We start from the raw sequence: 16338 nt of genomic DNA, 5'->3' as shown, positions 1-16338 counted from the left end.
GGTGGCAAAGTGCATGTGAGAGCGAGAAGCATGTGTTACGTCACGCCGGTGTGTGTGACGTCACCCTTTGTCTGACCCCGTCCACACGGGCACGAGCCATGTGACGTCACAGGACGCGTCTTCTTTGTCGGGCTGCACATGCATGTGTGATGATAGTCAGAGGAGCTGAAGTTTTTGCTGGTGGTAATATTGATATTAACAGTCATTATATCATAATTCAGAAATATATTACAGATAAACGCTCAACATGGCTGCCAATAAGCGTCACACAGAATGCTCCAATTCACAACCACACTAATTCGTGTTGAAAAAAAATCCTAATATTGTACACAAGTACACTTGCAGTATTCATGATGTGTAGTGCACAGTATAGACTTGACTTACACACGGTCGAGATGCTAGCCAATCTTGAATGGAGAATACACCTTCAAACATTATAGTGATCACTGATCATCACTTGGATGATCCTCTCCTGCAAAACCAAAGTCATCATCTGGAAGCCACCAAGAAAAGGGGATGTTTTATTTTGAAAGCCACGACCGGATATTGTTTTTTGTGTAGCTTTCGCCTAATGGCAGGAACATGGCGGCGCCCGTCACTAGGACGCTTGCAGCATTTCAGCGAGCGACATGGAGCAGTTTAAAGGTAGATGTGTACTTCTTGTCACCGATGTTAAACAACTGAGGGGTATTATTTCAGTGTACGCGAATAATAACAACAAGTAATCTCCCAATGGCGATAACGTGGCTAGCATTAGCTAGCATTAGCTTACGTAGCGAAGTAATACAAGCTCTTGCAGGAGGTGGAGGACAACAGTCTGCTGATGAATTGTTTAGAGTTTGGTTATAACTTAATGATTTAATAGTTACAAAAAAGGGTGTTAAGGACATGGCTGTTTATATAATTGTACTGGCATCCTGTTGTTCACCAAACCATTACACAGTGGAAGCTTTGTTACTTACCTAATTCGTTCCAGAAGGTCCGACTCTAACCAAAACGAACGTTAACCGAGTCCGTTTATAACACCACACAAAACACGTTTTTGTAGTTTTACAATTACAGTTTTACATGCAGAAAACAATCGGAAATACATATAAATACATATAAATGATGAATGAATGTTTAAAATGATGAATGAAATGAATGAATGTCTTTGGGAAGGGAACAGGCATGTCTTCAGTGAAGGTAAAAATAAGCTTAAATGTTCATTTATCTCATTTGTCATTCATATACAGTGTTCCTTCGTTTAACGCGGGGGTTAGCGTCCAAAAAATACCATTGTTAAGTGAAATCCGTGTAGTAGAAGTTGTTTTTTTTCATGTTTTTATATATATTTTTTATTAATTATATATTTTTTCATTTACAGGATATGTTTTTTTGTTTATTATATGTTTCTTTCATTTACAGGATATGTTTTTTTCATTTATTATACAGACCTGATCAAAATCTTAAGACCAGTTGAAAAATTGGTAGAATTTGCATTTTCTCACGTTTGGATCTAAATGAGGGTTTTAAGTAGAGCTACAATATGCAAAGGCAAGAAGGGGGAGTGAGACAAAAAACATTTGGAACTTAAAAAAAAAAAATGAAATAGGCTGTTTATCAACTGATCAAAAAGACCACAGGCTATAAAAGCCAAAATTTGCTCAAAATGTTCATTTTCTGTGAGGCATTGACACTGTCATGCCCTCCTGATGGCTGAAGCTAAGAAGCTTTCTCTTTTTCAACGTGGTCAGATTGTGGAGCTGCATAAGCAAGGCCTCTCGCAGCGTGCCATTGCTGCTCAGGTTGGGTGCAGTAAATCAGTCATTCTACTTTTTTTTTTTTAAATCCTGAGCATTATGGAACAAAAAAGTCAGGTGGTAGACCCAAAAAAATCACCCCTGCGCTGATCCGGAGGATCCGATTGGCTGTCCATGAAGACACAGGGCGGTCTTCCACCCACATTAAGGCCCTTACTGGTACCGACTGCAGCGCAAATAACCATCACACAGCATCTGCGGGAAAAGGGTTTAAAAAACAAAAAACGAATTCAAAGACCTCGTCTCCTTCAATGCCACAAAACTGCCTGTTTAGACTTTGCCAGGGAGCATCAAACATGGGACATTGAAAGGTGGAAAAAAGTTTTATTCTCTGATGAGAAAAAATGTAACCTTGACGGTCCAGATGGCTTCCAACGTTACTGGCATGACAAGGAGATCCCACCTGAGACGTTTTCTACCCGGCACAGTGGAGGGGGGTCCATCATGATCTGGGGTGCTTTTTCATTCAGTGGAACACCGGAGCTTCAGGTGGCACAGGGTCGTCAAACGGCGGTTGCTTACGTGCAGATGTTGCAGCGGGCATCCCTCATGGCTGAGGGCCCTCGTCTGTGTGGTAACAGCTGGGTTTTTCAACAGGACAACGCTGCAGTTCACAATGCTCGCTTGACCAAGGACTTCTTCAGGGAGAATAACATCACTCTTTTGGACCATCCTGCATGTTCCCCTCATTTAAAACCCTTAGAGCACTGGTCCCCAACTTTTTTTGACCCATGGACCGGCTTGTGTTCCCACAAATCTCCCGTGGACCGGGGGGGGTGTTGTACATTATAGTGATGTAATTAATCTTATTTATTATGTATTGTGTAAAACTAAGACATGAATAAGATCAAATTAAAACCACAAAATGAATGCTGACCCACCATCCACCAGTTCAAGTTCCAGCCAAGTTTTTCCAGAGAGATTATTATTACATGGCTGTTTGACGTGTGAGGTAAAAGGCAGTGTGCTAGCATGAATTAACTTCAGACAAATATACACATTAGCACTCAATAAGTCATCAAAACTTACCTTTATGCATTCCCACATAGTATCAGCATTTGAGACCAAATATGAGGTGAAAGAAAAATGCTAAAAATACTGTAGTAGTCTATCTGTGCTGCGATAGAAAGTTAGCACACGCACAATGGACATGTGTCAAGTGAGACGGATGTAACAGAGAGAATCTGGCCACTTTTCAAAATAAAACATTAAAAAAATGAAATAATGGAAGTTATTTTTTCTTTCTGTGCGGCCCAGTACCAAATGACCCACGATGGCCAGTGGGTTGGGGACCACTGCCTTAGAGAACATTTGGGGATGGATGGCAAGGGATGTTTATAAAAATGGCCATAAGTTCCAGACAGTTGATGCCCTTCATTAAGCCATCTTCACCACTTGGAGCAATGTTCCCACTAGCCTCCTGGAAACACTCGCATCAAGCATGCCCAAAGCAATTTTTGAAGTGATCAACAAGAACGGTGGAGCTACTCATTACTGAGTCCTACTGAGAACATTTTTTGTTCTGGTTTGGAGAGTTTTTTGTTATTTTTTGAGCAATGGTCTTAAACTTTTGATCAGCTGATAAACAGCCTGTTTCAGTTCAATTGTTGTTTTCAATAAATTACTTTTTTAAAATGCTTTTTGTCTCACTCCCCCTTCTTGTTTTTGCATATTGTAGCTCTACTTAAAACCTCATTAAGATCCAAATGTGCAAAATGCAAATTCTAGCAATTTTTCAACTGGTCTTAAGATTTTGATCATGTTTGTATATGTTTTAACGCTGTAAAACCCCTCACCACACACTTTATACACTTTTCTCACTTTATACACAAGTAAATATGTACGTCACGCATATAGAGGGCCTTGAAAGCACGGCTCAGGCCCTGGTCCATGGGCTGAATGAGCGATGTAGTGTTTCCAAAATAAGCCTGTCTCATCCATATTAAAAACTTGTTCAGGCTTATATCCTCCTTCCTCGATGATGGCTTTAAATTTGTTCACGTATGTCTCTGCCCCGGCATCCGCATAGGCGTTCTCTCCGTGGTCTTGTTGCGGACTATTAAAGCCCTTTTTGCATCCTTGTTAAAGTTTATTGCTGTTGTCGTCCTTATGTTATTTTCCTCCTCCTTTATGGTACGAACCGAAGATTCATTTATTCCGTAATGGCGCCCTACGGCTGCGTAAGTTGTACCTTCCTTCAGCATGTCCAGAATTCCAACTTTTTGTGTGTCTTCCTCTGTCTTTTGGCTGCAGCTGCAGGTGCCTTTGTCAGTGCAGAGCGTTTAGTCGACATTGCGTGTTTTGTCGGGGAGAAAATTTGCAAACATACAGCACTAAAGAGCCACACTGCTAGCAATTGAACAATTATGTAAATTAGGCAAGCTGAACGCATTCTATATCGTACAGGACACATGAAGGAGGAGATTGGAGGAGGTTGATTGATGGTCCCTTAGCCAATCGGGACGCAGAAGAGAATGCGGGTTCTCCCTTAGCCAATCAATGCGTTCATCCATCCATTTTCTAAACCGCTTCGTCCTCATTAGGGTCGCAGGGGCATGCTGGAGCCTATCCCAGCTGACTTCGGGCGACAGGCGGGGTACACCCTGGACTGGTCGCCAGCCAATCGCAGGGTACATATAGACAAACAACCATCCACACTCACATTCATACCTATGGACAATTTTTTCGCCATAGTGTCGCCAATTAACCTCACCTGCATGTTTTTGGAATGTGGGAGGAAGCCGGAGTACCCGGAGAAAACCCACGCGCACACGGGGACACATGCAAACTCCACACAGAAATGCCAGAATCGAACCCAGGTCTCTTACTGATCTCCAGGCTGTTACTGTATTGGCCAACGTGCTAACCACTAGACCACCGTGCGGCCACGTTCATATGCTGTAAAAAAAAAAAAGCATGCACACAAAAAAAATCTGTAATAGCGAGGCCGCGTAAAGTGAACCGCATTATAGCGAGGGAACACTGTACATTTCGAAGAAGGATGTTTTGTGATTTAAAAAACTACATTAAGAACACGGTTGTACTCATGCAGTTAATTAACAACTCGACAAGATGAGTGCCATATTGTATGCTAACCGGCGAATGCACGCAAACCGAGGCAAAATTGTGGCGTAAATTTTTTACGATAACGAGGGTGGATGCTAACTGAGGTGCCACTTTAGGTTTAATGTATAAGCTATGTACTTTATGCATTTTAATATTATTGGTGCTTAGTACGTGACTGAAGAGGTAGGCCAAATTTATTTGTGGCAGTCCAAATTGATCTGTGGCAGCCCATCACAGATTAATGAAAGTATGAGAAGCACTGTGCTCAGCCTGTCATGGTAACTAATTTAGCTGTTTGATACTTGTCCTACAAATTACTGCCGATAAACGATATCATTGTCAACATCATTTTGAGAACATTTTTTCATTTATGTAATGATAAGACATATGGCATTATAATGTGAGTGCGCCACATCAAAATCTAGAAACTTTAATTTCTCAAGAGTGTTTAACGTTGTGATTTGAATGATAAGAGCTTTTAAATAAAATTAAACAAAAAAAGATGAAAAAGCCCAAAGAAAATAAAATGGACTCTGTCTCTTTTAGCAAAAAATGCACTGAAATGAAAATCGCAATATTTAAAATTTTGAATCAGTGTCGCTTTCGTTATTGTCTGAATGTTGACGATAAAACTGAGAAATAACCCGGAACTGCTCTGAAGTTCACATTGTGTGTCAAAGCAAACGTCAGCTCATTTGCATGTACACTTTCTTGATGCAATACATCATTGGACAATTTTGCCCAGTAATTCAGAAGCGGATGTAGCTTAGCTAGCTTTTCAAATGGGATGTCAGCCACTGCAAACATTTCTACAAAATCCTCAACAAATTGTAATGCCTGTGCTTGTGGTTAAGGAAGACATAGTCACCGATGCAATTCCGATTGTAATGTAAGATATTTTTAGGACACCCTGTATTTTTGTTTGCACATTTAGACAGGATGTGGTGCTCTTATTGTGAAGGCAGGAAGTGTATTGAGTGTGTTGAGAATGTCTGCTAAGATTAGCTGGAAGCAAGAATGAACGTGCCTCTCGTCCTTATTTCACTGAAAACCTGCACAATGTCTGCGGGCATGATAAAACGCTTGCTTACATTAACAAGCGGCAAAAGGCAACACGGTGTAAACATACGCAGCCTCACTAGTATGCTTTGCTAAGCTAAGCTAACCCAGCTAGCTTCCATTGATGCTCTGTAAGAGGCATCTTTCAGCCAATTTCCGCTGGCGTTTCGGGCTGCTGTATCAACAGTTTTTGTTCGGGAGGGGAGTTGGTGTTTGTGATGACATTCTGCCACGATTGAGCGGTTCGCCGAGGAAATACTTCCCCACACAAATGTTCCTTCTCATCACGATGCCCTGCTTGGTAGAGACAGAGGAGGAAATCAAACACGCATGCACATGTCAATATACCGAGGCCTGCAAAATGATCAAGTTTGTTTTTAGTTACCGTGCGGTCAATTGATTTCTTGGTTATTGTGACAGGCCTGCACTGTGCACTGTTGTCAGTGGCTACTGAAAACATGGATTCACTTCTTCTTTCTCCTGTCAGGCTGTCGAAACCTCAGCGGGTGTGCTGTGGCACCCGGTGCCACTTATTGTGCCCGTGAGGACTAAGAAGCGTTCCTTCATCCCTCCAGCTGTGGGGCTGAAGGGCAAGAAGGACATGAACCTGGAGGCCAAGGCACGAGCGGCCGGCGTTGTATTCCGACAGGAATACATGGAGCGGACCATCAACATCTCCTGCACTGGTACTGTGGACTTTTCCAAACATATCACAACTCTTTTTTTTTTTTTTTTTTTTTTTTTTTAAGTTTGCACCAGGTGTCAGATTTGATCACGTCTTTCTGGTTATTAGCGGGAATCTTTGACCCCTACATCCCTCCAGAGGGAGACGCTCGTTTGTCGTCATTGTCAAAAGAAGGCTTAAAGCAGCGCACTGAGCAGATACGACAGAGTGCCTCCTCACAGCTGGCGTAAGACGGTCTCCACAGCAATGTCTGCTTCTTCTTGGAGCCAACAAGTCGACTCAAAGATTATTTTGTCATCCTCATAGAATTCGTAAGATCAAAGAGTATGACTCAGAGTTTTCCACAAAGGGTTTTGCTGAGCAAGCTCAAGAACTCTTCATCGAGGCCCACAGCGCACTGTGCACGTAAGACGTGGAACGTAAATTCTGCCGTGACATGCTGTTCTCACACAAGCTGCTCTAATGAACATCTTCTGGCTGTTTTCCAGGTTCAACAAAGAGAAACTTCACTCACTGGTGACAGAGCGATGTTACCCCGTAAGTTCTCACCTGCCTGTCAGCACTTTTTTACCTTCAACTCCCATCACCCGTCTGTCTGCCGCACAGGAGATGACCAGGGGTAACCGCTACAAGACCCTCCGCTGGCGTTTTGTTGAGTCGCTGGAGGCCCCCAGGGTGGTCCACGCACGCTGCCCGGACATGGTCACCAAGGGCAACTTGTACGGCCAGGTGACGGTGCGCATGCACTCCAGACAGGTGAGATGCAGCCAGTCACATTTTGGTTTGGGCTAAACTAGGCACAACTACCATGTGTGGCGACACATTTTCATGAAAAATATCATCTTTTTCAATCTGATTATGTGTAAATAATATGGGTGTCATGAGACACCCAAATCACGAGACAAGACAATACACGAGATTGGGTCCACTGGATGGGGCAAAATTTTAACATTAATTTTAAGAAAAGTACAATGACTGGACAAACAAATGTTTTGGTTGCACAACACTACACCTGCGTTTTGAAATGACTGTCCCACAAATTGACGCTAAACGATATTATTGGGATACATTTTTTTAGACTAAATAAACCAGTTATGATATGTAATAATAATTTGAAATCTTTCACTCTGTATAGTTGTGGAATTGCCGTTTGTGACATGTATTTTCTCACAGGCAATTCATACCGTCTAACATTTGTAGCATTTCTGGAAATGCTGGCTTTTCAACGTATATCAACGAGTATATCAAAGAGCAGCATTTATTTTGCTATGTATTAAACTAAACTCGCTGTGAGCACACACCATTTTGCGCTGTTGCATTTATATTTATTGTAACGTTCAAACATCTCAGTTAGTGTTGACTATTGGTGTGTGGGGTTTTTCGCAGATGGGAAAACTGGGTTGGTTGGATATGTTTAGGTGGGAAAGCTTGTTTTATGTTACCACCACTTTCAAACGAATTCGGCATACTGTCTCGTTTGTGTTAATGGGCTCACCTTGCTTGTTATTAATATTCAGGCATGGGGGCTGTGGCATTTGGCTTTGTAGTGATCTTTTTTCCTCCTAATTTCTACTATCTTGCATTGCTCCTCACGAGGATGCACTCTTTTGCTGTGTGTACAATGCAGGCCAAAAGTTGGACACACAACATAGCTCCACGGTTGCAACTCCTTTAATAAGGCAAGAAATTCCACAAAGTAACCCTGACAAGGCACACCTGTGAAGAGAAAAACGTGACTACCTCATGAAGCTCATTGACAGAACACCAAGGGTTTGTAGTGCTATCAAAAAAAATGAAACTTAAATGAAAATGTAAAATATGAGACATATTTAGAGTTATTTCACACTTTTTTGTTACGTACATAATTCCACACGTGTTCATTCACAGTTTTGAGAATCTGTCTAGAATGAGAAGGTGTCCAAACTTTTGGCCTGTATGCTATGGCTCCACAGAGACAAAGCAACTGTATGAATGACAAAAGGTGGCACTCCATCTCACGACGTCTCAGTCCGTTCTGTGAAGCGTCTAGGTGCTGAACCCTTTTCCTGCCTGTTTGGAGGCAACAGACGAGGAAAACAGACATGCGTGCACATGGCAATAAATGGAGGCGGGCAAAATTATTACAATTCATTATTATTATTAATTATTATTATTAATAATAATTATATTTATTTGCATTTATTTTGTGATTAATTATTTAATATATTATAGGCAAGAAATCTTGTGTTTTGATCTGGCTAAATCTCGTGACACCCCTGTAAATGATGACATACATATTTATCGAGCACAGTGGAAGAGGGGTTAACACTGGTGCACAGCAGCAAAAGAGTAATTAAAGCCATTCTTCGTCTTACAAAGTCTTACAGTGGAACACCTTTGTGTCAACACCCCTCGGACTAGCCGACTCATGTCGACGCAGCTGCGACATAACTGAAACTAAAACTGAAACTAGCGATGGCTTGCACGTTTATTGTGACTTTGGCCAGAGACGTAAAGTGAAATGGTTGATAATGGCATGCCATGGTTTTTATTAAGGATTCAGGGTTTTATGCTGTCGTTTCCAATACCGATCATTCATGAGTGAGATCGGCCGATACCGATCACATCGATTAACTTGGAATTTGTCTGGCTTTTTTTTGCCTCCATTTGTGTGAAACAATTTTTGTTCATTAAACAACTGCACACAAAGTGTTTTGAGGACAAGACATAATTAGTATATTGACATCAAGAGAGTAAAGTTGTTCAGGGACATTTGAAAAAGCTAGTACATACCCCATGATCGTGATATCCACTTGTGGCTTCCCCGTGGGACAAAAACGAGCTCCGAACTAACCTTTTGGTTGTTTTAAAAACAAAATGTTACTGTGCTAAAAAGTCACATTTGGAGTCCGAAGACCGGAAGCTAGGCGGATAACTCTAGTTAACTGCGAGATAGCTAGCTTGCTGCCGCCAATGCAAAGTACAGCCAGTGACAGATAAGCAAAGCGTCTAAACAAAGATGCAAGAATAGTCAAACTGAGATAGATTTGGTAAGGCTCAAACACGCTGGCATCGATTGGTGTAGCCCGTGTCAGCTCAATATGAGCCGTGTAGGATTTGCCGCCGCATGCCGATCGGTTTTTGTGATCGGCTTTGAAAGGTGTTTATTGGCATACGTCGATCACGTTTTTTATTGCAAATTGGCTGATATTGATCAGAACATCCCTAATTTTTATATTTTATACTCTTATCTAATGTGTGTCTTGACTACAGTGACAATATAAGATTTCATACATGTGCAATTCTTTCTTCCGGTGGTGGCTAACAATCTAAAAAAATTTAAATGTGTGCATATATTCAGGTGGTCAGCGGTCATTTATTAATTAATAATTTTTTTAAATACCACGATAGAGTGAGGCAGCGGTGATCGAACCACGATGCGACGACTGTACACTGTAGTTGAGGTTAAACATGTCCTTCTGCAGATTCTGGCTATCTACGACCGCTTTGGAAGGTTGATGTTGGGCAGCGAGGAGCAAGCAAAGGACGTCTTGGAGTATTTGGTCATTGAGCGACACCTCGTCAACCCCTACAGCCGATGGCGGCTCCACGGAAAGATCGTGCCATCCTGGGCCCCCGCCAAGGACCCCATCATTAAGGCGAGTCATGATGTATATGTTCACTTACAATTATACTAGGCGTATCCGAACCTTTTCCACGAAGGACGCCATACTGAAGGATTAAAAGGAGGCCAAGGGCTATTTTGATACTTTTTAGAGATACCCAATGATATTGGCATGAAAATTAGATATCTGATCCTAACGGTATCTTTTTTTGTTTTTGTTTTTGTTTTTGTTTTTTGTGCTGAAAATGATGATGGCACCATGCTCCACAGAGCCATCTAGAATTATTTCCAAGTTTCGCAGTTGGATTGTAAATATGCAATTTGCAATGACTGCAACGTGCTGGTTCTGCGAGAGTTCTCCCTTTAATACTTGTAATATAAAACATCCAGTAAGAAACACTCCAAGTTACACGCAGCGGTTTTATTTGTCTTATTTTGCACAAACTGTTTATTTGTTTATTTGTTTATTTGAATCCAGTGGCATCGCAGTAAAAGAAGCATAATGTGTTCATAACATGACAGAAGTTTGAGGAATGAGCTTCTGCCGATAACGGTATCTGTTGATAAATGGAGTGAAGTGCTGGATAGTACAGTAATCCCTCATTTATGGTGATTAATTGCTTCTAGACCCGACTGTGATAAGTGAATTTCCGCAGAGTAGGATTCCTTATTTATAAATGGAATATTTTATAGTTATAGCATACAAAACCTGCTTAAAAGCTTCTAAATACCGTTTTTAATGTTAGAACCCTATACACATAAACTAACACCGCTATAGTCACCTTTACACTCGTATTACCTAATATAGTAGACATAATAAGAATAAATAAGCCATTTAAGACATAAATAAAACTCGTGCTCGAGTGTGTTGCTATAAATATGTTTCCTAGTGGAGCTGAGTGGCGAGCGGACAGGAAGTGGCATCGGGGGTTTAGAGTTTAGTTTCAGCTTGACGTAAGTTACAGCTGCAACAGTAGCCCGTGTTAGGGACTATTGTGCCTCTTGTGGGACAATTCAAACCTGCAATAAAAGCCTGTTGTTCCAGCAATCAAGTCAAGTGTTTGTGTGTCTCACCCAACATTACAGTAACATTACTGACACCATGTCACCATTAGTGACCCATGTAGAATACTATATATCATTCACAGCGTTTTCTGGATGCTTTCTACTTGTATTATATTCAACTATTTACTAACTCCGCACAGGGTGGGCGGAAATTTTTTTCAACGCGCCAAAAAAAAAAATCCTAAGACTGTTTCTATGTGGACAGGGCCTAAAATCAGCTGTGAACTGTTTATCCTTTTGATAATTTAATGTGTCTTCTCCATTAATTTCAACACAACTCTTTCTTTTAGACTGTAGCGATTCCAGGTCCAGACCTGCAGCCAGGAGAAGAATTTGAGGCCCTCAACTATCAAGTTCCAAAAGTGGAGGCAGTGCAGTGGTCTAAATGAGCCGCCAGGTGGTGCTGCTTCATGTTAAATATTTGGTTGCAAAGCTTTTTGTCACTCTGTCCAGCTAAACATCAGCCAACATCTGCTAGACTTCATCATTTACACGTCATGTGTATGTGAAATGGCAATAAACAGATGTTCACAAATGCTAAGCTTTATTTCTCATGACTGTCCTGCATTGTTGCCCTCGTGAAGTACAAAAATAAAACGTCCCTACTTGCCCGGCAAAATAAGTTTTCGGAAGAATCTGTCATAAAAGACACATACATGCTGTCTTCCTACATTTAGATGTTTTCTCCTTTCATGCAACAAGACAAACATTTAGCAATGCCACTGACAAGACTTACCCAATCAAAAAAAAAAAGCTCATAACTGACTAAATGATAGCAAAGGAATATTATAATTGTACAACATAGGGAAGTTTTCCACCATCATGCTGCTAAAATAACATTAGCCTTGAGCGTAACCTTTTGCTGAAATTAGAATGGACATCATCTTATATTTTTATATAATTGTCAAATGATGTCCTTTCCACCCTGGACATCATCTTATATTTTTATATAATTGTCAAATGATGTCCTTTCCACCCTAATCTCAATTGGCTTCATTACTTTAAACGTGTTTTAATTTTGTTTAGTTGGAACAACGGTGCCATATCAGATTGATTCCGTGCTACATTTGCTCTTTCTCGTACTGTGGACCTGCCTTGGCACCGCTTCAATTTGGTAATGAAAGGAGGGGACAGGGAGAGAAAAGGGACTAAGTGAAAACCACTTAGATGTCCCGCACTTACAACATGTCTTCTAACAGTAAGGTAATTTCTGTCACAGTTTAGTGTCCAGCCTGTCAGTCACAAAACAAAATGTCACTGGATGAGACCATACTACGTCCATATCGGCCATGTAGTTTCTGGACATGTCTTCTAGCTCTTAGCATCCCATCAAAAAGTCAGGAGTGGTCAAAGATCAGGAGGGAATATGAGTGCCTCAGCGGCACATTCTGCATCGTCGTCCTCATCCTCCTCAGGAATGTTCTCAGGCTCCCACGTGAAAACGTCAGAGTTGTTGTCTGTGAACGATCCAGAGCTGCTTCTTACCATCTCCCATGGACACAAGGCATCACGACGACCCAGCGCCAGGCTAGCTTTAGGACCGTCCAGCTGCTCATCACTGAGAAGACCCTGATTCTCTGGGACCTCATTGGGTTGGCTTGGTGGTTGTGGATCCTGGATCTCACCGGGACAAACCTGGGTCCCAGAGCCATCTTGGTCTATGACACTTCCTGTTTCTTCTGTCTCCCATGGACAGACATCTGGACGTACGGTTTCTTGTTTTTTCAGGACTGCTGAGTCATCAGTCTCCCATGGACATACACTGGTCTGAGAGCTGTGAGGTTTCTTGAAAACTTTACTTTCTTCTTTGTCCAAGGGACAGACGTCTGCTTTAGAACTGTCCTGCTTTTTCAGTACTTTTGGCTCTTCTGTCTCCCAGGGACAAACATCTCCTCTTGTGCTATCTTGCTTCTTTACAGACTTTGCGTCTTCACTTTCCCGTGGACAAATATTCTCTCTTGAACTGTTTTGCTTGTCCAAAACCTTTGGTTCCTCCACTTCCCAAGGACAAACATCTGTTCTAGAACTGTCCTGCTTTGTAAGTACTTTTGGCCCTTCAGTCTCCCAGGGACAAACACTTTCTCGAGAACTGTCCCGCTTTTCCAAAACCTTTGGTTCCTCCACTTCCCAAGGACAAACATCTGTTCTACAACTGTCCTGCTTTGTCAGTACTTTCGGCCCTTCAGTCTCCCAGGGACAAACACTTTCTCGAGAACTGTCCTGTTTTTTGAAGACCTTTGGTTCATCTGTCTCCCAGGGACAAACATCAGCTCTTGAACTGTCCTGTTTTGTCAGGACTTTGGGCTGTTTTGACTCCCATGGACAAAGATTTTCTCGAGAACTGTCCTCCTTTTTCAAAATCTTTGGGTTCTCCACTTCCCATGGACAAACATTTTCTCGAGAACTGTCCTGCTTTGTCAGTACTTTCTGTTCTTCTGTCTCCCATGGGTAAAAGTCTGATCTAGTGCTGTCCTGCTTTTCCTGAACTTTCTGTGTTTCTGCTCTTTGCTGCTGTAGTTTTTGTGATGCTTCTGTTTTGACTCTCATTGCTTCCTCTGTTTCCCATGGACAGACATTTGCTCGAGAAGTATCTTGTCTTACGTGATTTTTAGACATTATGTCTGTTTTTACTGATAATGGCTGTTCGGAGTCCCAGGGACATACATTGACGCTAACATTGGTGGTCTTCCGTTGGGATGATGCATCATCCAAAGGTAAGACACCTTTTGAGTCATTTAGTTTGTCCTGTTGTCTACTGTCCCCGGGACAGACGTCTGCCTTGATGATAATTTGCAAAGGTGAGATTCTAGTTGTTGGTTCTACTTTGCCTTCTTCCAAAGGACCACCATCCTCCATAATTTGGGGGGGATCTGGGAAATCCCATGGACAACTTTCTTCTGTCTTGGTCATTTTTCTTTCTATTAGCAGGACGGGAGATTTAGTGGGGTTGAGTTGTCCCTGACCTGACATACTGGGATATACAGCAGCTTTCATTGCTACTTGTCTTGAGGGCACCTTGAGGGATCCTTTGGTCTCTATGGGATTTAGGTTCTCATACACAACTTCAGCGTTGTCTTGAACTTCCCACAGACAGACATTGGCATACTCACTGTCTTGCCTTATTATTGGTAGTGGTGTTTCCGCTGTCTCCCACGGGCAAATGTCTGCGGAACGTTTCAGACACAGTTGTGTCTTTGAGGAAACGACATGAGAATTAGAAGGAACATCTTGGGATTCCCAGGGACACACGTCTGCACGCCCGCTTTCTTGTCTTTTGAGCATATCTTGCTGGTGAGACTCCCAAGGACATACATTGGATGAGCCTGTCTCCCACGGGCAGATGTCTGCTTTAATGCTTTGCTGCTGCTTGGAGCCCTCACCTTTCTGTAAAGCACCGAGTCCTTCCCATGGACAAATGTCTGCATGAGACACATTTCGACCTGCAAGTCTTTTGCTTCCTCTTCTGTGAGTTGAAGGCGTCCTTGAGCTGCTGGCAGTGTCCCAGGAGCTTATGCTGCTTCGTTTACTACTTTGCCTGGACAGAAAGACATTTTCGTATGTTCCATCTCTTTGAATATCATCTGCGTCTCCAGGATAGATGGTGGACTTCACAATGACAAGCCTTCTTGGACTCCTGTCAGAAGAATCCCCAGAGGACAGTCGGATGGCATTCTGCTTGACAAGGCAAGGTTTTCCATCTGCGGTGGTCATGCTTCTTTTCTGCAGGTTTCTCCTTTCCATGCTTGGATGTCTACTGGATGTTCCTGACCTGGATGTTGAGGAGACACTTTCTTGACTTTTCTGTGAGACAGAATCTTCCCTATTTAAAGTTTCGTCTTTACTGGACCTGCTTGCTGCTTCCACAGAGGTCAGGAAGGATTTGACAGACAGCCACTTGGTGGTGGTGTTTCGGAAGGAAAATACTCGCTGATCTTTATTGACTTTGGATCTTGGAGACCCTGGTGCGCTTGCAGAGACTGGAGCCTGTGGTTGGGGGGACTCTGTCTCTCCCTTGTCTTGTGGACGCTTATTCTCCAAAGGCAGTAAGTGGTCCCAGGGACACACAAGAGCGACTGGCGAGGTGGGACTCTGCGCGTCTTCATCCTGAGATTTAGCGTAGGTGACATGCTTGTGGCTTTTGTCCCCTGACTGTTCTTGCGCCACCTCCCAAGGACAAACCTCCGCTTTGTCAAAAGACTCAGACTGTAGCGCGCTCCTGGTCTGCTCACTAATAGAGAGGCTTTGCCGGGACGTGGAACCATTGGCCATGGTCATGTTCTCCACGGAATGATTGGTAGTCGACGTTAGACTCCAGGACTTGTGAAGCCTGGTGTGGTCAGGGTGCAACAGGTTGGTGTCAATTGTCAAATTTTGTGCACTGACTGATTTGCAGACTGCTGGATGGATGTCTAAAGAATCTGTCTCTGATCTCTGAGAGGATCTTTTCACAGCATTGATCCTTAGCATGGAGGAGTCCCGCGAGAAGGAGCTCTCTCGGACGTAGTAGTGATCACTTGGTGACTTGTGTGGAGACGGTGATGGTGACTTCATTGAACTTCTGATGCTTAAGTTGTCCGCGGCCCTCCTAAATGACCCAGAGTGGTTCCCACTTGTACTGCGGAAGGATCCATCTCTATCCTCGCGACTGCACTGTCGGCTCACAGATTCTGGAATCTCAGCAATTCGTTTGATGATGGATCTTCCCAAAGCGCATCGAGAGCTTCGCTTCTTTGATAAGTGAGGATTATTTGTGCTCATCTTCTTGGCTTTGTTGACTTCTAATTGGGAGTACAGTCTCTTCAGTTCATCCTAGTCACGTGTGGATGGACGGACATGGAACATCAGAGGACAAGTAAGACACATTTTTAAAAAAGAAGACACTTTGGGGTAACAAAAGAATATAGGGTGGAGAAAGGTGAAATGTTTATGATTAGAATTATTTTGCTTTTAAGATTTGCACTACATTGATAGATTTTTATTTCGCCATAATTAAATGTGACCTTCCACCTGTTGAAATTATGTCTCGGTGCAAAGTGATATGTTTGTTCTGAGGGGAC

General features: G+C 42.5%; 2 protein-coding genes across 2 annotated transcripts in view; one reads left to right on the top strand and one right to left on the bottom strand.

Moving 5' to 3' along the window:
* Positions 1-529: 529 nt before the first annotated feature.
* On the top strand, positions 530-11878 carry mrpl45 (mitochondrial ribosomal protein L45). Its single transcript, XM_054779645.1, has 8 exons — positions 530-645; positions 6415-6613; positions 6721-6838; positions 6919-7017; positions 7101-7149; positions 7219-7368; positions 10077-10250; positions 11572-11878. The coding sequence occupies exons 1-8, from the start codon at positions 583-585 to the stop codon at positions 11668-11670; spliced, it is 951 nt and encodes a 316-aa protein (XP_054635620.1). The 5' UTR covers positions 530-582; the 3' UTR covers positions 11671-11878.
* gpr179 (G protein-coupled receptor 179) overlaps positions 1089-16338 on the bottom strand; it is a 31259-nt gene continuing 16009 nt past the window's right edge. Inside the window, exon 11 of the mRNA XM_054779643.1 lies at positions 1089-16090. Within this exon, the coding sequence (XP_054635618.1) occupies positions 12629-16090 (3462 nt within the window). The 3' untranslated portion in view covers positions 1089-12628. The remainder of the gene's footprint in view (positions 16091-16338) is intronic.

This window comes from Dunckerocampus dactyliophorus, chromosome 6 (assembly GCF_027744805.1).
Source record: "Dunckerocampus dactyliophorus isolate RoL2022-P2 chromosome 6, RoL_Ddac_1.1, whole genome shotgun sequence".
NCBI lineage: Eukaryota > Metazoa > Chordata > Actinopteri > Syngnathiformes > Syngnathidae > Dunckerocampus > Dunckerocampus dactyliophorus.
This window is presented reverse-complemented; position numbering and strand designations above follow the sequence as displayed.